Source organism: Zophobas morio, unplaced genomic scaffold (genome assembly GCF_036711695.1).
Source record: "Zophobas morio isolate AGI-343-1 ecotype UQ-CSIRO unplaced genomic scaffold, CSIRO_AGI_Zmor_V1 ptg000006l, whole genome shotgun sequence".
Taxonomy (NCBI): domain Eukaryota; kingdom Metazoa; phylum Arthropoda; class Insecta; order Coleoptera; family Tenebrionidae; genus Zophobas; species Zophobas morio.
Window position 1 is genome coordinate 289046 of NW_026972111.1, and position 23788 is coordinate 312833.

At 30.5% G+C, this 23788-nt stretch overlaps 1 protein-coding gene across 1 annotated transcript in view; it reads right to left on the reverse strand.

Moving 5' to 3' along the window:
- Positions 1-22219, reverse strand: part of LOC135123262 (cyclin-dependent kinase 5 activator 1-like) — a 60580-nt gene extending 38361 nt beyond the window's left edge. Inside the window, exon 1 of the mRNA XM_064047758.1 lies at positions 21476-22219. Coding sequence (XP_063903828.1) covers positions 21476-22183 — 708 coding nt within the window. The 5' untranslated portion in view covers positions 22184-22219. The remainder of the gene's footprint in view (positions 1-21475) is intronic.
- Between the last annotated feature and the right edge of the window lie 1569 nt (positions 22220-23788).

Consider the following 23788-nt stretch of genomic DNA (forward strand, 5'->3'; position numbering starts at 1 on the left):
GATTCTATCAAAAAAATATATTAGCTCCCGTGGGGGTCCATAAATTCTTTCATAATCTTTCAAAAAAGACCCTAAAAATCACAAAGACTCTTTCAAACTTTTTTTTATAAACGAAACACCAATGGACCCCAAGAGGCTTCAAATTCTTACAAAAAAACACTTTCAAAAATCTTTCAATCACTTTCACAGTCAAAACATCAAAAGCTTGTAAGATTCGTTTATATTTTTTCACGCAAGGGACCCTAGAAATTCCCGAAAATCTTTCAAACTCTTTCGAAAAAAAGACACCATGGGCCCCTAAGATTTTTTCATATTCTTTAATAAAAATATCTTACGGATCTCCAAAATTCTTCCATATTCTTTAAAAAAAAATCCTAGATCCAAGATTTTTTCATATTCTTTCAGGAAAAAACTCCCGGACATCCCAAGATTTTTTCAAACGTTTTCAAAAACAAAATAATAAAGGCCTTTAAGATTCGTCCTTTTTTTTCAAAAAAAGATCCTAAGCATACCCAGACTCTTCCAAAAAATGATATTAGATGCAAAATAATTTCATATTATTTCAATCGTAGAACCTTAAAGATGTTCAAGATTCTTTCAAACTCTTTCAAAAACAAAACACCAGAAGATCCCAAGATGGTGTTAAATTCTTCGAGAAACAAGAAACCAGAATCCTTCAAGATTCTTTCAATTTTTTTCAAAAAGACAAAAAGATTCTTTCAAAATTTGTGAAAAACGAAATAACAAAAGCCCCTCGTTCATATTCTTTCAAAAAAGATCCTATATTCGAAATTCTTTCATATCATTTCAAATAAAGGGCCACAGATATCCCAAGTTCTTTCAGATTTTTTGAAAAAGAAAACACCAATGGACCTTAAGATGGTTTCAAATTTTTGAAAACAAAAAAATACCTTCAAGATTTTTTCAGACTTTTTCAAAAACAAAACGACACGGTCCCCCAAGACTGTCACATTCTTAAAGATTTCCAAAATTCTTTCAAAAACAAAACATCATGTCTTCCATATTTCTGGAGACAAGATTTTTTTCAAACGTTTTCAAAAATCAAATACCAAAAAAAATCCTAAAAGTTCCCAGATTCTTTCAAAAAAGTTATTAGCTCCAAAATGCGTTCTTATTCTTTCAAACATAGAACCTTAAAGATCCTCAAGATTCTTTCAAACTCTTTCAAAAACAAAACACCAACAGACCCCAAGATGGTTTCAAATTCTTTCAAAAACAAGAAACCAGAATCCTTCAAGACTTTTATACATTATTTTCAAAAAGATACTAAGGTTCCCAAAGATTCTTTCAAACTTTTTGAAAAACAAAATACCAAAAGCCTCTAAGATTCGTTCATATTTTTTCAAAAAGATCTTAGATCCAAAATTCCTTCATATCTTTTCAAATAAATGACCACAGCGATCCCCAAGTTCTCTCAAAGTTTTTGAAAAACAAAAGACCGGTGAAAGGTGCATCTTTAAATAAAACTCTTTAAAACAAAAAAGACACCGTCAAGATTCTTTCATACTCAGAAACAAAAAACGACAGTCCTACAAGATTTTCATATTCTTAAAAGAAATACTTTAAAGATCTCCAAAATTCTTTCAAAAACAAAACATCAAAGGTCTCTAAGATTCGTTCATACTGTTTCAAAAAAAAAAGAGATCATACAGTCACAAATTCTTTCAAAAAAAAGATCCTAGATCCAAGATTTTTTCATATTCTTTCAAGTAAAAGATCCTAGGAGCCCTAGATTCTTCCAAAAAAATATACTAGATCCAAAATTTTTTCAAATTCTTTCAAACAAAGGACCTTAAAGCGCCCCAAGATTCTTTCAAAATCTTTCACACCCGGACACCCGAAACCTTCAAAATTTTTTCACATTCCTTTCAAAAAGATTATTTCAAACCTTTTGTAAAACAAAACACCAAAAGCGTCTAACGGGCCAATTTCAAGTTGGTTTGCAATTAATTGCAAGCTGCGTTGCTATGGTAACCTCGCAAAAATATAATGGTTTGTATTAAGAGTTCTACGAGATCACCATAGCAACGGCGCTTGCAATTAATTGCAAACCAACTTAAAATTGGCCCGTTAGATTCTTTCATACTTGTTCAAAAATGATCCAAGATCCAAAATTCTTTTATATTCTTTACAATAGAGTCTAAAAATCAGCACGATTATTTCAAACTTTTTTTCAAAACAAAATACCAATGGTCCCGAAGGTGGTTTCAAATTCTTAAAAAAAAACACCTTCAAAATTTTTTCAAACTCTTAGAATCAAAACATCAAAAATCTCTAAGATTCGTTCATATTCTTTCTCAAGCAAAGAATCCTAGAAATCGCCGAAAATCGTTCAAACTCATTCGAAAAAGACACAATGATCCTCTAAGATTTTTTTCACATTCTTTACAAAAAATACCAAGGCCCCCAAAGATTCTTTCATATTCTTTAATAAAAATATCTTAAGGATCTCCAAAATTCTTTCAGACTCTTTCAAAAAGAAAACACTAAAAACCCCCTAATATTCTTCCAAAAACATCCTAGGTCTAAGATTTTTTCATATTCTTTGAGGCAAAGGAGCGTAGAAATCACTAAGATTCTTTCACACTCTTTCAAAAATAAAATACCAGGGAACCCCAAGATTTTCATACTCTTAAAATAAATACTTTAAAAATCTCCAAAATTATTTCAATTACAAAACATCAAAGGTCTCTAAAATTCGTTCATATTCTTTCAAAAAAAGATCATAGGGTTCCTAGATTCTTTCAAAAAAACATTCTAGATCCAGGATTTTTTTCGTTTTCTTTCAAAACAATATACTAGATTCAAAATTTTCTCATACACTTTCAAACAAAGAATCTCAGAGATCCCAAAGAGATTCTTTGAAAATCTTTCAGAAACAAGACATCAGAATCCTTCAAGGTTCTTTGACATTCCTTTCAAAAATAAACTAGGCTCCAGTAAAATTATTAATTTCTTTTAACAAAACACCAATGGATGCCAAGATGGTTTCAAATTCTTTAAAAAACACACCTTCGAAATTATTTCAAACTCTTTCGAAAAGACACCATGGGCCTTTAAGATTTTTTCACATTCTTTACAAAAAGATTCTTTCATATTGTTTAATAAAAAAATCTTAAGGATCTCCAAAATTCTTTCAGACTCTTTCAAAAAGAAAACACCAAAGGCCAAAGATTCTACCACATTCTTTTAAAAAAAATCCTAGATCCAAGATTTTTTCATATTCTTTCAGGCAAGGGACCCTAGACATATCATATTCTTTACAAACAAACATTAGGGATCCTAAAAATTCTTTCATATTCTTAAAAAAAAATAATTTTAGCGATCTCTTAAATTTTTTCAACGGTTTCAGAAACAAAACACTAAAGGCCCAGAACATTTTAGCAAAATCTTAAATAAAGATTCTATGGATTCCCGGATTCTTCCATGTTCTTTCAATAAAAGATTCTAGATCCAAGATTTTTTCAGATTCTTTCAAAAACAAAAAACCAGGGAACCCCAAGACGGTTTCAAATTCTTTACAACAAGTACGTTAGGGCCCCCAAAGATTCTTTCAAACGTTTTCAAACCCAAGACTCGTTCACATTATTTGAAAAAAAAAAGATCCTATGGATTCCCAGATTCTATCATATTTTTTAATAAAAGGGATCTCCAAAATTCTTTCAACTTGTTTCATAAAAAAAAATCTACAATTATTTCATATTTAAAAAAAAAAGATCCTAGGTGTCGTCAAGATTCTTTCATAGTCTTTAAGGTAAAGGACCCCCGAGATCTCCAAGATTCTTTCAAATTCATTCAAAAACAAGACACCAGATTCTTTCACAATCTTTCAAATTCCACATTCAAAAAATGCAGTTTCATAAATATTTTTTATATCAATAATTATAAGTTAAAATAAAATCGGGGTGAATTATTAAACTGCACGTGATACTAAGTAGAATTTCAGGAAATTTTCATTTAAATAACAAATTGCTGTATTTTTAATAGGAATAAATAGACAAATTTTGGTTAGGGTTTAATCATTTAAACGATATTCTTAAAATGTAGCTACAATAATCACAATTTCATATTCTTGGAGCATGAAACCTCAAATGGATCCCCGGAAATTAAAAATTCCCCCTACATCAATCAATGAAAATAACTAAACCTTTCGCGTAATTTAAGAAAACAAAAAATCACGACATACAGAATCGTAGTGTGAGCTCTGTGATAACACTGATAACAGATAAAACTTATGTAAATATTTTTCAACAAGCGGTAACGTAAAGTTGAACAAAATTAGTCGATTTAACAATGCAGAATTCTACTTCAAGTTGTAAAGCTGCCAGAATATTTTTTCAGTCGAAGAAACGTATTGACAACTTAAAAGAAAAACGTCCACTTTTGTCCCGACAAGATCGACGTTTCAAAGCAATCTACTTAACCTCCGATCACCAACCCTTCATTCTAGTATCCACCTTAACCCACAATTCAAAGACCTCCTCAACCACCAAAACCGCACCCCTCCCACTACCCCATCCGCCGTTTCGAGTGTTTGTTTGCCGAAACCTGCCCCAGATTCGCCCCGAGCAAACACGCGTTAAAAATTTAGAACACTTTCCTCCACACTTGTATTTTATTTGGCACGATTCTTGAAGTTTTTGTTTGCTTATTCTCCACGCACGCACCGCTCGCCCCCTATTTGCATTCGCGGTCTGCGTGATGGACTCTTTCCTAGAGGTAGCTAATTATAATTTATGAGTTTGGAAGTCTATTTACTGTTCATCTTGCATGCGAGGAAAAGCGCGGTTTTAATGGCTTTTGGAATGGGTTTGCGGCGCGGAGTATCGGAGCGAACTTTGGGATTTGACACAAATTGCAGCGAGAAAATTGGGGGTGGGGGTGGGGATGGGGATGCGAGAGTGGCACGTGTTGTGATGGATGGGTGCGTTTTAGTAAATTGTGCGAATAACGTATTTTTGTGTATTCTTGGTGACACAATTTTACGTGTTGTAGAAAGAAATGTTTGAAATGTTAAGTAAGTAGTTCGCATGGAAATGGTATTGCGGCTGTATTTTAGCATAAAGTGGAAAGCAAATATGGGAAATTTGCGTTTGTAATGTTTCCGAAGTGGTAAGAACGGGTATTAGGACTTAATCTGAATAAGAACACTGAGGGAATAAAAAGTAAATGAGGTGGAATAAAACGATTTCTTTGTAGCGTTTTTGGTTTCGTGTGAAATGATATAGAGGCGAAACTAAAACTAACTATTATCCATTCACGATCTTTATATAGTAAAGTAAGTTTTGATATTTTTTCTTTAAGTTGGACAAACTGATTTGACTGAGTTTTTTGTGTGTCAGTAGTCTGATTGACATTTGCTTTGAGCTGGATTGCCACTTTTCTACTTCATTTATTAGATCAAAATTATTAGACGCAATTTTTTAATCAAGCAAACAAACGTTTTAATTTTGTCAGCATAGATAATTTGCAAATTTTCGAAGAAACAGTTGTGGGATTTAATTAAACCCTTCAGAGACAATAGAAAAAAATTGGTCTAAAGAGTTTAGACAGTACTTCCCTCGCTGTCGGAAACTTGACGACTGCATGCCTATTGTGTTTTTTTTCTCATTACATTTTTGTAGTGGGAATTTAAAAAAAAATTGCGATGACGTCATCAACATTTTTGCAAGGACACGTATATCAGTTGGGATAGATGCAGTGTAATACTAAGAATAAAATTATTAAATTCTCAAATTTTCGGGAAAATGAATTGGGTCGTTTTGAATATTGATTTGTAATAATCAATAAAATAACGAAACAATTTACTCACGTATACGGCAACTGAAAATCGTGTATGTATAAGCATTCTTAATTTAAGATGACAGGCGTAACAGCATACGTGAGAGTCAAACAGAGAAACTGTAAACAAAACGACCATCGGTTTTATTGCTTCGACTTCCGCTTATTATATAAAACATTGGGTTTTATTTTAATTCTTGACGGTGAAATTCACAATTGGTTGATTATAAACATGTCTATTTCACATTCGCGGAACCAAGTGAGCGCATAAAACAAATGCAGGTCTGTAATGTTAAAGTCGATGTAAATAAGCGTGCTACCCTTATGTTTCAACCGAGTTTTTCCTTTAACAAATTTTGTGTCTACCAAATTGGGTTGGTTGGGGTGTAATACTAATAATAAGTGTTGCCTTTAATTTAATCAATAAAATAAATTGACTTCATTAATTTTTTTGAACCACCTCTTAAGAAAATCTAAAAAATATGAATGGAATGATAAATCACAAGTACAAACTCATCATATTTTTTGCATTTTAGATAGGATTTATTCAGCAAAATTTAAGGGTGACGTCATCAATTTTTTTAGGAGGGATGAACAAATACTTTTTGAACAAAAGTTTACCATGCTTATAATAATTTTAAAATATTCCCAAGATTTCAAAGCATTCGGTTTTGTAATTCCTGATTAAATCGATAAAATCAATTCACGCCTTCATTAATTTTTTTGAGTCACCCTGCATATGCAAATTCAAAAATATGAATGGAATGATAAATCACAAGTACAGACTCATCATATTTTGTACATTTTAGATACGATTTATTCGGCAAACTTTTGAGCTGACGTCATCAGTTTTTTGTAGAAGATAACCAAATATATTTTGACTAAAAATTTATTATGCTCTTTATAACCTTAAAACATATGCAAGATTTCAAAGCATTCGGTTTTGTAGTTCCTGATTAAATCAATAAAATAAATTTACGCATTCATTAATTTTTTTGAGTCACCCTGTATATGCAAATCGAAAAAATTTGAATGGAATGATAAATCACAAGAAGAGACTCACCATATTTTGTACATTTTAAATAGGATTTATTCAGCAAAATTTTGTGGTGACGTCATACATTTTTTAGGGGGGACGACCAAATACATTTTGATCAAAAATTTACCATGCTTATGATAATTTTAAAATATCTTCAAGATTTCGAAGCATTCGGTTTTGTAGTTCCTGAGTAAATCAGTAAAATAAATTTACGCTTTCATTTATTTTCTTGAATCACCCTGTATATGCAAATCCAAAAAATATGAATGGAGTGATAGATCACAAGTACAGACTGATCATATTTTTACAGTTTAGATAGGATTTATACGGCAAACTTTCGAGCTGACGTCATCAATTTTTTGGAGGGGATAAGCAAATATATTTTGACTAAACATTTATTATGCTCTTTATAACCTTAAAACATCTGCAAGATGTCAGGGCATTCCGTTTTGTAGTTCCTGATTAAATCAATAAAATATATTTACGCATTCATTAATTTTTTTGAGTCACTCTGTATATGCAAATCCAAAAAATATGAATGGAGTGATAAATGACAAGTACAGGCTCATCATATTTTGTACATTTTAGATATGATTTATTCCACAAACTTTTGAGCTGACGTCATCAAGTTTTTGGAGGGGATAAGCAAATATTTTTTGACTAAAGATTTATGATGCTCTTTATAGCCTTAAAACATCTGCAACATTTCAAAGCATTCTGGTTAGCAGATTAAAAATTAAATTTCAAAATGTTGTTTTATAATTTTGATTTTTTTTCCAAAAATGTGGACGTTTCGGGTGAAAAGTCGATTCAGAGTTGTAAACTACATGTGTAGGACTATGTTATTTTATACAATTGAAAACCCATTTACTATGTACAAATTTGAAGTGACGTCATCGCATTAGTGGTGGGGATGATTAGACAAATTTTGGTTAGCGTTTTACCATCTACATGATATTCTTAATATAAGTACAAAATTTCACAACAATCGGTCGAGTATTTTCGGAGATTATCTGTCTAATAAAAATCCGGGACGGCAGACGGACAGACGGACAGACGGACAGACGGACAGATGGACGGACAGACGGACAGACAGACGGAAATGGGAGACCTATTTCTTTGTCTTCTAGGGGTCATGAAAGATCGAGAAAACGTAAAAGTAGAGAGTCGGCCGACGGACTCGATTACAATACTTCCTTTGCTTACGCTCGGGAAGTAAAAACGTGCTAATGTTTCAATTCAAATGAGTTTTTCCGTTACAAAATTTTATGATGACGTCATCAACACTTTTGCAAGGACACGTGTATCAATTTGGATAGATAACACTATTGTATTGCCAAATTTTCGAAAAAAAATTTACTCTTTCAATTTTTTTAATCACCCTGTATAAACAATTCTAAAAAATATGAATATAATGATAACTTGTATGTATTGACACATCATATTTTACACATTTTGGATAGGATTTATTTGGCAAATTATTCCTAATATGTAAACCAAATTTGACAACAATCAAATTACTACCAATTTTGACATTTATAAAGCATTTTGATACTAGTCAGCAATAAAATATACTCTAGCACTAGATATACAAACAAAATTTTTATTTCTATTACGACTGTAACTTGAAACTCATAAATTCGTTAGCACATTTCTTTATGTTTTTTGAGCTATTGAATTCAAATTCAATGACCAAAAAATTCCATCACGTCTAGTTTCGGAAAAAAGTAACTATAATAGAACTGATTTTTTTCTTCAGTTGTGTTGGATATTTTTATTTCCCGAGCGTAAGCTAAGGAAATGGCCACTTTTATGTTTTCTCGATGTTTCATGACCTCCATAGTACGAGTACAAAAAAAGTAGTCACCCGTTTCCGTCTGTCTGTCTGTATCCATTTTTATGAGACACGTAATCTCTGGAACTGCTGGACCGATTATGAAATTTTGTATGTATGTCAGAAATATCATCTACACGGTTAAATGCTAACCAAAATTTGGCCAAACATCCCTACCAACAATTTGATGACATCATTTCGATTAATTGTATTTTAAAATGATTTGTATGTTATACAAAAAGATTGTAGTATACGAATGCGCTTTCAGTTTTTTCCCCAAACTTTCAAATTTTCGCAAAAACGTTTGCAAGTTATAACAACGTTATATTACCAACACGATTTTTTTTTCTTGTATTGGTAATACGCTGTGACTACTTTTCTTTTATGCTGTGACTAGAATTATCCATGTTAATGACGTCATCACAAATTTTTTATTGGTCAAATTAAGAACAAGTCAGTCACCCCATTTTCTTGAAAATGTGAGAATACGCACGTCTTTATTTACTAATGATAAAATAAGAATTATTTTATTCACAAGATTTTGTTCGATTGTGATTTAATTACTAATTAAACTCCTCTGTTTTTAGACGACAAACTCATTCATATCAAACTAATTTCTACATGACATTCTTTCGATGTATAAACATAAACAATCGAAGTTATTTGCTTTGAAAATATTTTTGGAATTTGCGTCCTCGTGTCGCAGGGGGTTCGAGATGTCATTTACACCTCTGGTTTTTACTATATAAGTTTATCAGAAAACAAAAATTTCTTATAATTTTTCAAAGAAGCGGGATTTGTAGAACTGTACTTCAAAGGCACACAATTGTTAATATCTTTTTATAGAACACCCTATATATTTTTAGATACCTTCATTGATCTCTCCAAAAACTCTATAAGCATATTTTATTTTTTAAATTCACTTTACTTGAAATTTCTTACAAACCAAATGATCGCAGTAGGTTTATTTTTGACATCCATATTTTATGGAAACAAAAGTCTGCGCTTTGTTGTAATTCAATAAATTTATCTACACACACAGAATGATGAAAAAATGAAATGTTATTTGCTCGATGGTACATTGTTAGAAGATTTTGTAGAATTCGAAAAAAATGGTAAAAAAATCTCTGAACCAAATTTTTGAAAATATGACGTTGTGAATCGCATTAGCAAATTATTATTAAATTATTAATAACTGGTTATTTAACTGTCTATTAAATAATGCAGTTCCTTAAAACAAATTAGAATTACGACGTTAATTCCTCAATTATGATGTTCAATATTTTCAAAAATTTGGTTCCGGGATTTTTTTAAACCATTTTTTTGAGTTCTTCAAAGTCTTCTTAAAAACGTACATCGAGCACATGTCACTTGTTCATCACCCTGTAGATACAAAGAGATTATAAAACATTAATAAGTATACATATGTGTATATTTTCAAATATTCATATTTCAATTTTCAAATCGAACAATAAAAAAAACACCAAAATAGAAAAAAGTGTATTAGGGCCCAGTGTAAGAGAAGACCAAGAGGTGTTATAGTTTCCAAGATAAATCGTAAAATTTTAATAAAATTTACTTAGTAGTTTCTCGTTTCCAACACTCCCCAAATTTTCGCCATCAACCACCAATACCCGGTAGCTTTCATCCTCCCCCCACAACCCCTCCACAACGAAACGTAATTACAAACCCGACCCATAAACCGGCGTCCACACAAAGCCGCCCCACAATCGATCCCCCAATTATTATTTATTGCTTAGCTTTTCTTTTCTTATTATTTTTAGGTTAGGCCGCAAATAGCTCCGGCGAACGTCACCGCTGTGCCTTTGTGCTACTAAAATTCCACCCTCTGTAATGACGTCGCGGAATTTCGCTCGGGGGCGATAACTTATCGATTGCCACAGGAGCAGACTCTTATAAAGCGGGAGAGGTTCTTGAGCCCTTTCTACCGTAAGCCGACCCAAGCGTGCGTCAACTTCAAAATATGAGTAGGTGGAGGTATCGAGATACAAATTATTGTGCTCATAATTTAGCTACAAAGTTCATTATGCTTGGCTTGTCGGGGTGGTTATTAAAATTTACGGCAGCTTAAGTATATTTTTGAGTTATGGGTGTGAGAGGTTAAGGTCATTTTTGCGTGGCGAGGATAAGTTAACGCTAGATTAATTTTTCGATGCTGTGCTCGAATAAATAAGATAGCTAGGAAGGTGAGCTTCGTTTTTCAAACACGTGGTATATAAAACAAAATTATTTTCTCAATACAGAGTGTTCTGTTATATAACCACATTTTTATTTTCATTAATTCTTGGAAATTTAAACTAATTTTGAAATTAGATTCATTGAGTATTTTCTATATGTAAAGTCAATAGTGTCTACGATTTTTCACGTGCTCAAAGGACACACCAACATATCGAAAGAAAAAGAATAAAAAAACAAGTGTTCGATTTAAAAAAAAATAAAAAATCAATATTTTTTGACAAACACTCTGTATATTAGATATAATTTAATTGATACACTTTTGTTTATCCCTCCATAAAATATTACACATGTGTTAAAAATAACCTTACTACCATTTTGTGAACCCTTTCATTCTTAAAAAAAATAAGGAAATTGGAACAATATGGCAACGTCGCATTTGAACTTCAAAAATAAACGGTGATTATAAATCCTAAGACGAAGCAAATCAGGGTATCCAAAAACATCAAGGGTGTTCTACTTCAATAAACTCATTTGTATATTATGCCTCAAAAACATAAATACTATGTTTAATTGAAAATAACTTTAATTAATGTATGCTGCTCAAAAAAAATGGTAGAAGGTTATTCGACAGAACTTCCCTCACCCTTGATGTAAAGCCTAGTAAATCCCGTTTCTTTGAAAAATTATAAAATTTGATTTGGCAGCTAACGAAAAATCGAAAATGGACAAATCTTCCGAAAAATCAAAAATCGAAAAACCAAAAACTCGAAAAATCAAAAAATTGAAAAGTAACAAAATTGAAACATCTGAAAACAGAAGAGTGGAATTGAAAACTTGAAAAATCTAAAAATTAAAAAAGTAAATTCTAATTACTTGCAAAAATTGAAAACTAAAATGTCGAAAGTTTGAAAATTCGAAGATCCATAAACGGAAACTCAAGAAATCAAAAATCGAAAGTAAAATATATCGAAATTCGAAAAACTGAAAAATGGAAAAACTGAAAATCGAATGTCCAAAAAATCAAATACAGAAAATTCGATAAAGCCCATATTTGAAATAACCAAAATCGAAAAATCCAAGAACTGGAATACCTATAACAAAAAACATAAATCGAAAATTCTAAGATGGAAAATCCAGAAGTAGAAAAATTGGAAAACTGAAAAATCGAGAAATTGAAATTCAAAACATTCGAATATCGAAAAATAAAAAATCCGAAAAATGGAAAAATCGAAAATTCGAAATTTTGTAAACTGAAAATTTGAAAAATAGAAAAACCAAAAAGTTGAAAACTCGAAAAATCGAGAAATCGAGAAATCAGCACATCAAAAAATTGAAAAATTGAAACATCTAGAAATCGAAACATCAAAAGATCAAAAAATCAAAAATTCGAAAAACCAAAAACTCGAGAAATCAAAAAATTGAAAAGTAACAAAATTGAAACATCTGAAAACAGAAGAGTGGAAGTCAAAACTTGAAAAATCTCAAAATAAAAAAAGTGTACATTCTAATTACTTGCAAAAATTGAAAAACCGAAAATTCGAAAACTAAAATGTCGAAAGTTTGAAAATTCGAAGATCCATAAACGGAAACTCAAGAAATCAAAAAATCGAAAGTAAAATAAATCGAAATTCGAAAAACTGAAAAATGGAAAAACTGAAAATCGAATGTTCAAAAAATCAAATACAGATAATTCGATAAAGCCCATATTTGAAAAAACCAAAATTGAAAAATCCAAGAACTGGAATACCTATATAAAAAACGAAAATCGAAAATTCTAAGATGGAAAATCAAGATGTAGAAAAATTGGAAAACTGAAAAATCGAGACATTGAAATTCAAAACATTCGAATATTGAAAAATAAAAAATCCGAAGAATGGAAAAATCGAAAATTCGAAATTGTGAAAATTGAAAATTTGAAAAACAGATAAACCAAAAAGTTGAATAATCGAAAAACCGAGGAATCGAGAAGTCAACACATCAAAAAATTGAAAAATTGAAACATCTAGAAATCGAAACATCAAAAGATCAAAAAATCAAAAATTCGAAAAACCAAAAACTCGAGAAATCAAAAAATTGAAAAGTAACAAAATTGAAACATCTGAAAACAGAACAGTGGAAGTCAAAACTTGAAAAATCTAAAAATAAAAAAAGTGTACATTCTAATTACTTGCAAAAATTGAAAAATCGAAAATTCGAAAACTAAAATGTCGAAAGTTTGAAAATTCGAAGATCCATAAACGGAAACTCAAGAAATCAAAAAATCGAAAGTAAAATAAATCGAAATTCGAAAAACTGAAAAATGGAAAAACTGAAAATCGAATGTTCAAAAAATCAAATACAGATAATTCGATAAAGCCCATATTTGAAAAAACCAAAATCGAAAAATCCAAGAACTGGAATACCTATATAAAAAACGAAAATCGAAAATTCTAAGATGGAAAATCAAGAAGTAGAAAAATTGGAAAACTGAAAAATCGAGAAATTGAAATTCAAAATATTCGAATATCGGGAAAAATCGAAACTTCGAAATTTTGAAAATTGAAAATTTGAAAAATAGAAAAACCAAAAAGTTGAAAAATCGAAAAACCGACAAATCGAGAAGTCAACACATCAAAAAATTGAAAAATTGAAACATCTAGAAATCGAAACATCAAAAGATCAAGAAATCGAAAATTCGAAAGTCAAGAAGTCAAAAAATTTAGAAATCTAGAAATCTAAAAATCCAGGAATTGAAATGTGCCAAAATCTAAAAATCGAAGAATTAAAATTTGAAAAACATAAAAATTCACGTTTAAAAAAAGTTGCAAAATCGAAAAATCGGCAAATATCGAAATATCAATAAATCGAGAAATCGAAATAAAAAATCCAAAATTTAAGAAAACAAAAAATTAAAATAACGAAAAATTGAAGAAATTGAAAAATCCTAAACTAAAATATCTAAAAATTGAACAATCGATAAATCGAAAAATTCAAAAATCGAAGAAAAATTGAATAATACTGAGATACTGAAAAATTGAAAACGGGAAAACGAAGAGTCGAGAAAGAATTGAAAATTTGAAAATCGAAAAATCGAGAATTCGAAAAATCGCAACATCGAAAAATTGAGATATGAGAAATGAGAAAAAAATATTGACAAATCGAAAAAGTGAAAAACCGTTAACGGAAATATCGGAAAAATTGAGAAATTAAAATATAAAAAAATCAAGGAATCGAAAATTTTAAAAACCAAGAAACTGAAGACTCGAAAATTTGAAAATCGGACAAACGAGAAGTCGAGAAACCGAAACATCGAAAAATTGAGAAATTGAAAAATGGGAAAACCGAAATATCGAAAAATCGGAATATTTAAAAGACGAAAGTCAAAAAATCGAAAATTGAAAATTTGAAAAACAGAAAAATCAAAAAATCAATAAACCAAGAAATCGAAAAATCAGAACATCGAAAAATTGAAACAACTTGAAATCAAAAATATCAAAAGATCAAGAAACCGAGAAATCGAAAATCGAGAAGTCAAAAAATTGAAAAACCAAGAAATCTAAAAACCCAGAAAATGAAGTAGCCCAAAATTGAAAAATCTAAAATTTAAAATTTGAAAAATTGAAACATTTAAATTTAAAAAAAAAAGAAAAATCGAACAATCGAAACATGAAAATTTCGATAAATCATGAAATCGAAAAATTGATAAAAATAAAAAATCGAAAAAGTGAAAAATCAAAAAACTAGAAATCGGGAAATCAAAAATCTAAAATTTAAGAAATCAAAAAATTAAAATGTCATAAATGAAGTATCGAAACATTGAAAAATCCAAGACCTCAAATATCGAAAAATTGAAAAAACTCGAAAAAACGAAAAGTCGAATAAGTATTGAATATTTGAAAATCGAAAAATTGAGAAATTGAGAAATGAGAAAATCAAAATATCGAAAAATCGGAAATTTTAAAAATCGAAATTCGAGAAGGTGAAAAATCGAAAATTCAAAAAATGGAAAAATGGAAAATTCGAAAACTAAAAATTTGGAAAATGGAAAAATCAATAAACCGAAAAATCCAGAAATCAAAACATCGAAAAATTGAAACATCTAGAAATCGAAATATCAAAAAATCAAGAAATCGAGAAATATAAAAATCCAGAAACCCGAAATAGCCCAAAATTTGAAAAATTGAAAAATAAAAAAAAAATGAAAAATCGAACAATCGAAACATGGAAACCTCGATAAATCGAGAAATCGAAAAATTGATAAAAATGAAAAATCGAAAAAATGAAAAATGAAAAAACGGAAAATCTGCAAACCAAAAAATCTAAAATTTAAGAAGTCAAAAAATTAAAACGTCATAAATGAAGAATCGAAACATTGAAAAATCAAAGACCTCAAATATCGAAAAATTGAAAAATCTTGGAAAAATTCAAGAACTGAAAAACTAAAAAAACCCAAAACTGAAACATCGAAAAACTAAGATTTTGAAAAATTGAAAACTCGAAAAAAAGAAAAGTCAAATAAGAATTGAATACCTGAAAATCGAAAAATTGAGAAATCGAGAAATGAGAAAATCAAAATATTGAAAAATCGGAAAATTTAAAAGTCGAAATTCGAGAAGGTGAAAAATCAAAAATTCAGAAAATGGAAAAATGGAAAATTCGAAAATTAAAAATTTGAAAAATGGAAAAATCGAAAAATCAATAAATCGAGAAATCCAGAAATCAAAACATCGAAAAATTGGAACATCTAGAAATCGAAATACCAAAAAATCAAGAAATCGAGAAATCGAAAAATCGAAAACTAAAATGTCGAAAGTTTGAAGATTCGAAGATCCATACGCGGAAACTCAAGAAATCAAAAAATCGAAAGTAAAATAAATCGAAATTCGAAAAACTGAAACTCTAATGTTCAAAAAATCAAATACAGAAAATTCGATAAAGCCCATATTTGAAAAAAGCAAAATCGAAAATGGAAAAACGGGAAAATAAAAAAATTCGAAAATCGAGATTTCGAAAAATCGAAAAATCCAAGAACTGAAATACCTATATACAAAACGAAAATCGAAAATTCTAAGATCAAGAATCAAGAAGTAGAAAAATTGGAAAACTAAAAAATCGAGAAATTGAAATTCAAAATATTCGAATATCGGGAAAAATCGAAACTTCGAAATTTTGAAAATTGAAAATTTGAAAAATAGAAAAACCAAAAAGTTGAAAAATCGAAAAACCGAGAAATCGAGAAGTCAAAACATCAAAAAATTGAAAAATTAAAACATCTAGAAATCGAAACATCAAAAGATCAAGAAATCCAAAAATTCGAAAGTCAAGAAGTCAAAAAATTTAAAAATCTAGAAATCTAAAAATTCAGGAATTGAAATGTCCCAAAATCTAAAAATCGAAGAATTAAAATTTGAAAAATATAAAAATTCACGTTTAAAAAAAGTTGCAAAATCGAAAAATCGGCAAATATCGAAATATCAATAAATTGAGAAATCGAAATAAAAAATCCAAAATTTAAGAAAACAAAAAATTAAAATAACGAAAAATTGAAGAAATTGAAAAATCCTAAACTAAATATATCTATATATTGAACAATCCATAAATCGAAAATTTGAAAAATCGAAGAAAAATTTAATAACACTGAGATACTGAAAAATTGAAAACTCGGGAAAACCAAAAGTCGAGAAAGAATTGAAAATTTGAAAATCGAAAAATCGAGAATTCGAAAAATCGCAACATCGAAAAATTGAGATACGAGAAATGAAAAAAAAAATAGCGAAAAATCGAGATGTCAAAAAATCGAGAAATCGATTTGTCGAAAAATCAAAAATTGAAATATTGAAAAATCGAAAAAGTGAAAAACCGTAAACGGAAATATCGGAAAAATTGAGAAATTAAAATATAAAAAAATCAAGGAATCTAAAATTTTAAAAACCAATAAACTGAAGAATCGAAAATTTGAAAAATCCTAACGAAAAGTCGAGAAAGAATTGAAAATCTGAAAATCGGACAATCGGGGAGTCGAGAAACCGCAACATCGAAATATTGAGAAATTGAAAAATGGGAAAAACGAAATACCGAAAAATCGGAATATCTAAAAGACGAAAGTCAAAAAATCGAAAATTGAAAATTTGAAAAATAGAAAAATCAAAAAGTTGTAAAATCGAAAAGCCGAGAAATCGAGAAATCAACACAACGAAAAATTGAAAAATTGAAACATCTATAAATCGAAACATCAAAAGATCAAGAAATCGAAAATTCGAAGTCAAAAAATTTAAAAATCTAGAAATCTAAAAATCGAAGAATTAAAATTTGAAAAATATAAAAATTCACGTTTAAAAAAAGTTACAAAATCGAAAAATCGGCAAATATGGAAATATCAATAAATCTAGAAATCGAAATATTGTTAAATCTGAAAAATGAAAAAACGAGAAATCGAAAAATCTAAAATTTAAGAAAACAAAAATTAAAATAAAAATTGAAAAAATTGAAAAATCCTAAAACTCAAATATCTAAAAACTGAACAGTCCATAAATCGTAAAACTGAAAAATCGAAGAAAAATTGAGTAATACTGAGATACTGAAAATATGAAAATTCGAGAAAACGAAAAGTCGAGAAAGAATTGAAAATCTGAAAATCGAAAAATCGAGAATTCGAAAAATCGCAACATCGAAAAATTGGGATACCAAGAAATCAGAAAAAAAAATATCGAAAAATCGAGATGTCAAAAAATCGAGAAATCGATTTGTCGAAAAATCAAAAATTGAAATATCGAAAAATCGAAAAATTTAAAATCGAAAAGTGAAAAACCGTAAACCGAAGAATCGAAAATTTGAAAATTCCCAACGAAAAGTCGAGAAAGAATTGAAAATCTGATAATCGGACAATCGAGAAGTCGACCGAAACATGGAAAAATTGAGAAATTGAAAAATGAAATATCGAAAAATCGGAATATCTAAAAGACGAAAGTCGAAAATAGAAAATTGAAAATTTGAAAAATAGAAAATTCAGAAAATCAATAAACCAAGAAATCTTAAAATCAAAACATCGAAAAATTTTAACATATAGAAATCGAAATATCAAAAGATCAAGAAACCGAGAAATCGAAAATCGAAAAGTCAAAAAATTGAAAAATCGAGAAATCTAAAAACCTAGAAATTGAAATAACCCAAAATCGAAAAATCGAAAAATTAAAATTTGAAAATTGAAACATTTAAATTTAAAAAAGAAAATGAAAAATCGAACAATCGAAACATGGAAATCTCGATAAATCGTTAAATTGAAAAATTGATAACAATAAAAAATCGAAAAAGTGAAAAATCAAAAACCGAGAAATCAGAAATCAAAAAATGTAAAATTTAAGAAATCAAAAAAAAAGTCCAAAACCTCAAATAGCGAAAAATTGATCAATCGATAAATCGAAAAATTGAAAAATCTTTAAAAATTCAAGAAACAAAAATTCCCAAAACTGAAACATCGAAAAACTAAGATTTTGAAAAATTGAAAATTCGAAAAAACGAAAAGCCAAATAAGAACTGAATATCTGAAAATCGAAAAATAGGGAAGTCGTGAAACCGAAACATCGAAAAATCGAGAATCAAGAAATGAGAAAATCAAAATATCGAAAAATCAGAAAATCTAAAAGACGACATTCGAGAAGGCGAAAAATCGAAAATTCTAAAATTAAAAATTTGAAAAAAGGAAAAATCGAAAAATCTAACCCAGAAATCGAGAAATCAAAACATCGAAAAATTGAAACATCTAGAAATAAACGAAATATCAAAAAATTAAGAAATCGAAAAATCGCAAGTCGAGAAGTAGAAAAATTGAAAAATCGATAAAAAGCCAGAAACCAAAATAGCTCAAAATTGAAAAATTGAAGAATAAAAAAAATTGAAAAATCGAACAATCGAAACATGGAAATCCCGAGAAATCCAGAAATCGAAAAATTGATAAAAATGAAAAATCGAAAATGTGAAAAATCAAAAAACGAGAAATCTGGAAATTAAAAAATCTAAAATTTAAGAAATCAAAAAATTAAAATATGAGTAAATTGAAGAATCGAAACACTGAAAAATTCCAAATCGAAAAATTGATCAATCGATAAATCGAAAAATTTAAAAAACGAAAAAAATTCAAAAACTGAAAAACTAAAAAATCCCAAAACTGGAACATCGAAAAACTAAGATTTTGAAAAATTGAAAAGTCGGAAAATTGAAACATTTTTTTTATTTTTTTTTTTATTGAATTACGTTTCCCTACAGGCCGGTGGCCCAATTACGGGGGAAAATATAAAAAAATTGGAAAATCAGAAGATCTAAAATTTAAAGATGTCAAAAATTGAAATATTGAAGAATCAAAAATTGAGAAATCGTAAAACTGAAGTATCGGAAAATCGAGGAATCGAAAAATTAAAAAATAGAGATATTGAAAATTTGCTAAATCAAGGAATTAAATGTCGAAAAATTAAGAAATCGTGAAATGAGAAAATCAAATTATTGAAAAATCTGAAAATATAAAAAACGAAAGTCGAGAAGTCGAAAAATCAAAAAATCGAAATATCTACAACAAAAAATGTCAAAAATTGAAATATTGAAGGATCGGAAAATTGAAAAGTGGTAACACTGAAATATCTGAAAATTGAGAAATTGAAAAATAAAAAATCCAGATATCGAAAATTGGAAAAATCAGGAAATTGAAGAATCGAAAAATAAAAGTCCTAAAAGTGCAATGTCAAAAAATTGAGAAATCGAGAAATGAGAAAATCAAAATATCGAAAAATCGGAAAATCTAAAAGACGAAAATCCAGAGGTCAAAACATCGAGAAATCGAAAAATCGAAAAATCAAAAAATCGAAAGATCAAAAATTTTAAAATGACAAAAATCAAAATATTGAAGAATCCAAAAATTGGAAAATCGAAAAATAAAAAATCTGGATCGAAAATTTGAAAAATCAAGAAATTGAAGAATGGAAAAACCGAAAAATCCTAAAAGTGGATTGTCAAAACATTGAAAATCGAGAAATTGAAAAAATAGAAAATCAACGAATTGAAAAATCAAAAAATTTAAAAATGAAAAAAACTTGAAAATCACAAAACTGAAATTTAAAATAGTTGAGAATCGAGAAGGCGAGAAATCGAAAAGTCGAAAAATTTTAAAACCAAAAAACTGAAAAAACACGATAATCTCTATGTCTAGGATAAAAATTTGACACGAATTCATAAAGCACAAGTGCAGGAGTATCTTATTTTCTAAAATTTAAATAACATTTTACTAATGTAAATTTTGGGGAAGACGTCATCCTGTTGTTGGTGAGAATGATCAGACATTTTAGTTAGCGTTTTAGAAAGCACATATAAAATTTGACAACGATCACTCCAGTAGTGATTATCTGTCTAATAGAAAACCGAACACACAGCAGACAGACAGACGGAGACCGAGGGTTTAAGAACCTCGAAAAAACATAAAAGTAGCCAGTTGCCAGATGGGCTCGATTACAACATTTCTTTAGCTTATGCTCGGAAAGTTAAAAAAAATAGTCAGTGATGTATAACTGAGCATTTGTTGTGGTCTAAAAGTGTAAACTTAAATGTCGCGGTTTGTATATATCTTGATGTTTCTAGAGACATAATTATGATAATCTACGACATAAAAAGGAAGGGTTTTCTGTTCGCAATAGAATACAACTATACAGGGTGTTTCTTTTATTTGATACAACCCCTGTAACTTTTTTATTCTTGAAGATAAACCCGTAGTTCTTTAACCAAATTTGTATCATTCTCAAAGATTTATATGATGGTAAACACACATTTTTATTATCACTGGCGGTAGAACCGGAAATGACGTCAACTTATTTTTTTTTTAATGGAACACTAGGTATATTTTTTCATAAATGGAAAGATTGATTTTTTCACTACAAAAAATCAAAAGCAACTGATATTCTAAAATCAATAATAAAAAAGTTATTTAGTAAAATATCTCCAAAATTTTCCGTTTATTTCAAAATCTAGTTGCTTGAAAAACAATAGAAAAATTGTTGCCATCGCTAGATCTTTTAAAATGATACAAATTTGCTCAAAGAACTACAGATTTATCTTTAAAAATAAAAAATTTACAGGGGTTGTATCAAATAAAAGAAACACCCGGTATATCTTAAGAAAATGAATAATAAATCCCCCTTGATTCTACAGAGACGTTCTGAGGAACATTATTCGACATAATAATCAAATAAAATTTTCAGTGTTGTGTAGGTGTCAATAAATGTCCTATACTATATATAGCCACATATAGGCCAGAATCGGTTTATGGAGAAATCTCCAGAGGGCATCCTAAAAGTGACCATCAAATCTAAACCAAGGAGAAAAGAGGAAAACCAGAGACAACTAATCATTACAACATCAACCCTGTATTCCAAAGAATAAAACGAAAACTAGATCGTTCTGTAACCCCAACTGAGTAAAAAAACCGAATTTTGGCTACAAAGCCACAAATCGGGTGCGTTACTCCTCGCCACAACAAACCAGAAGCCGTTCCCCTCCCCCCACCCCAAATCGCAACATACCGTAACCTAAGCAAACGCACCGTAACGCACCACGTCCAAACAAACCTTCCTCTGCGTACTGACCTGCCATCCCTGCAGCAGCAGGCTCCTGTCCACCGTCCTCAGCCACATGACGGCGTCCCCCGCCTGGAAATCCCTCAGCTTGTAGCACTTGGTGTGCAGATACATGCCTAGACATTTCAGCAACTCCGAAGTGGAAGCCTGGATGACAGTCTTCTTGGGCGCCGCCACCGGCACGACCTGGTTCTGCGAGTTGACCGAGTTCTGCTGGAGCAGCAGCGGCTTGTTGGTCAACTTGTCGCAGTTGGCGTGGTGATTGGCGTTGTTCGCATTGTTCACCCTCACGATGTCCAACGCCAACGCCGAGGCGCTCTTCGAGCCCGAGTAGTAGCCCTGCTTGTTCTGGATGTTCTTGTTCTTGTCCACGTGGATGTTGTCCAGCGGCTGCCGGAACGCCGCCGCATTCTTGTTCTTGTTGTCGAGCTTCTTCTTATTGTTGTTCGTGGTGGAGAACCGCTTCCACGACAGCGCATTGATGAAGAGCGAATGCTTCTTCAGGTTCTTCTCTAGCGCGTTCTTCTCGGAGATGATGCGCGCATTGTCGTTGTTGTTGATGTTGAGGTTGTTGTTGGAGTTGGTGGTGTTCTTGTCGCGGTTCTTCGCGTTGTTGAGCTGCTCGTAGGAGAAGTTGTTGAGGGTGAAGTCGCCGGTGGAGCTGGTGGTGTACACGGGGCGTCGTTCGCGGGGAGAGAAACTCAGCACGGTACCCATGGCGGCGGCTTAGCACATCGTTACGCTGCTCTCGGCCCGGACTGCGACGGAGGCCCAGGGGTCGATCGCGGCGGCGGCGGGGCGCCGGCGCCGCGTCTCTTGGCAACCCCATGATGTCATGAGAAATCAATAGAGGCGGAAGGCGGAAGGGAGCGAGCCGAGGAGGCTTTCGCGAGAGGGATGCAGGCAGACGGAGGGGCAAGAACCGAAAAATTTGACGAGAGATGATAAGCGCGCCGGACGTGGACGGAGACGGCGGCCGAGGTTAGAGAAACGTCGAGGCCATTTTCGCGCCGACTGTACAAACAATATTTGACAATCATTTGTCAAACATTAAGCCCATTAATGTAGCTTTTGATTTTTTTTTTATATACATACAGCGGGTTTATCAAATACATGCACAAAAAAAATTCCTTCTAATATTATTGAAATTGGTGGAATATAGGAGTGAATTATTCCTCTATCCAGACTCTTTGGACACCACTCCCCAGGTATAATGTACTTTTACAAATCTTAGTAATAATATAATAATATTAATAATAATAATATATTTCATAAAAACATATACAACATGTATACATTTTTGCACGTCATAGCAAAGTAATCGATTACATTGCATAAATAATTAGGTACAAAACAAATTAAAAATTAAAAATTAAAAACAGAGACATATCAATTAAAATATTCGTTAACAGCATAACAATTTTTTTTTCTAATAAATATTGTTTAATAGTTTTCTTGAATGTAAAAAAATTATCAATTTTTTTATATCTTTCGGCAGGTTATTATAAAGTTTACACGAATTAAAGAATAAACTTCTTTGGTATTTTGACGTAACATGTTTCTCGGGTAGAAGACATTCCCTGTTTCTGGTAAAATATGTATGAGTAGCACCACAGGTTTGAAATTTTCCTCTATATTTAAAGGCAAAACATAATACCTTGCATATGTAAATATTAGCAACAGTAAGAATATTGTAAATCTTAAAGAATGGTCTGCAAGAATCCAATCTTTTCAGACCTGCGATGGTACGGATTGCCAATTTTTGTATTTTAAACACCCGATTAATTTCAAATTGAGATGATTTGTACCAATTCTCAATGTCATAGGCAAGTATCGAGTGGAAGTGACCAAAGTATAGAGTTATCAGGATATCCGTACTACAGTGATGCGAAGCACTTTTAAGCATATAACAAACCTTCGTTAGTTTACCACAAATATAGTCAATATGTGACGTCCACGACAATGTGTTGTCAACTACAACTCCCAGTAGTTTACTAGAATTAGATAATGAGATATTAAGAGAGTTTTCAAAACTACTATACCTTTTCCGAAATAACATGTGCGTTCTTTTGTCATTATTAATCACAAGCCTATTTTTGTTACACCATAAAGTTATGCTTTGCAATAGTCCGGTTGAAATAGAAGCAACTTCTTGTAGACTGTTACCAGTTATCAAAAAATTTGAATCATCAGCATAATAGATTTGCAAAACATTAGGAAACTTTTGTAAATACAAATGAACGTCATTAGCATAGATAATAAACAAAGTAGGCCCTAGGATCGACCCTTGAGGCACTCCGCAATCTACACTTCTTAACGAGG